The sequence below is a fragment of the Alligator sinensis genome, unplaced genomic scaffold (genome assembly GCF_000455745.1).
Source record: "Alligator sinensis unplaced genomic scaffold, ASM45574v1 scaffold407_1, whole genome shotgun sequence".
Lineage (NCBI taxonomy): Eukaryota > Metazoa > Chordata > Crocodylia > Alligatoridae > Alligator > Alligator sinensis.
Window position 1 is genome coordinate 501385 of NW_005842464.1, and position 752 is coordinate 502136.

The window sequence follows — 752 nt, forward strand, 5'->3', positions numbered from 1 at the left end:
AGTGCCGGGGGGCTCCCGCCCGCCACAACAGCGGCGCAGGGGTCAGCACTCGGGGGTGGCGTGGTGCTCAGCGCCTTGGCCTGCAGCCGGTGGCCGTGGCAGAGCCGGGAGATGCCAGCACTGGTCTCGGTGGGCAGTCCGTGCAGGCTTGCGTTGTTGCACAGCCAGCGCACCCAGAGAGTCTGGTTCTCCAGGAAGCAGCTCCAGAAGCCTTCGGGGCTGAGCGGGGCTCCGCGGAGGGCCTCCAGGCAGCCGCCGTGCTTCGGCACCGCGACCTCGGGCGCTTGGTGGGACAGGTTGGCACACAGCTCCTGCAGACGGGGCTGGTGGCGGCTGGGCAGGTCGCGCAGCGTGGCGTTGCTGCAGACCGTGGCATTGAACTGGGCCGGGAAGTGCTCCCAGCAGGCCCGGGCCCAGACTGAGCCCCACTCGGCCGCGTGCACCAGGAGGTACCAGGCAGCGTCGGAGCACGTGGTCCCCAGGTCAGAGGCCGTGGGGCTGGAGGCGCTGGAGCCATCCACGTGGTTGCAGTAGAGGTAGAGGGTGAAGTTGGAGACACCTGGCAGCCCTGGCGCCGAGCTGTTGCAGACGGACTCCAGGTCAGCCAGGATCCGCGCCTCGCCCCACGGCTCAGGCAGCGCCCGCTTGGCCATGGGCCGGGGCCGGCGGGGCTCCGCCGCGGGGTGCATGCAGCGCAGGAGGGGCGGCGGGGACGGCAGGGGCCCGGTCGCGAACCCCAGCGCCTCCGCGTC

At 72.3% G+C, this 752-nt stretch overlaps 1 protein-coding gene across 1 annotated transcript in view; it reads right to left on the reverse strand.

Annotated features, from left to right (window-relative positions):
• The window catches only part of STRC (stereocilin), a 9582-nt gene extending 8893 nt beyond the window's left edge, over positions 1 to 689 (reverse strand). Inside the window, exon 1 of the mRNA XM_025212483.1 lies at positions 24 to 689. Within this exon, the coding sequence (XP_025068268.1) occupies positions 24 to 689 (666 nt within the window). The remainder of the gene's footprint in view (positions 1 to 23) is intronic.
• Between the last annotated feature and the right edge of the window lie 63 nt (positions 690 to 752).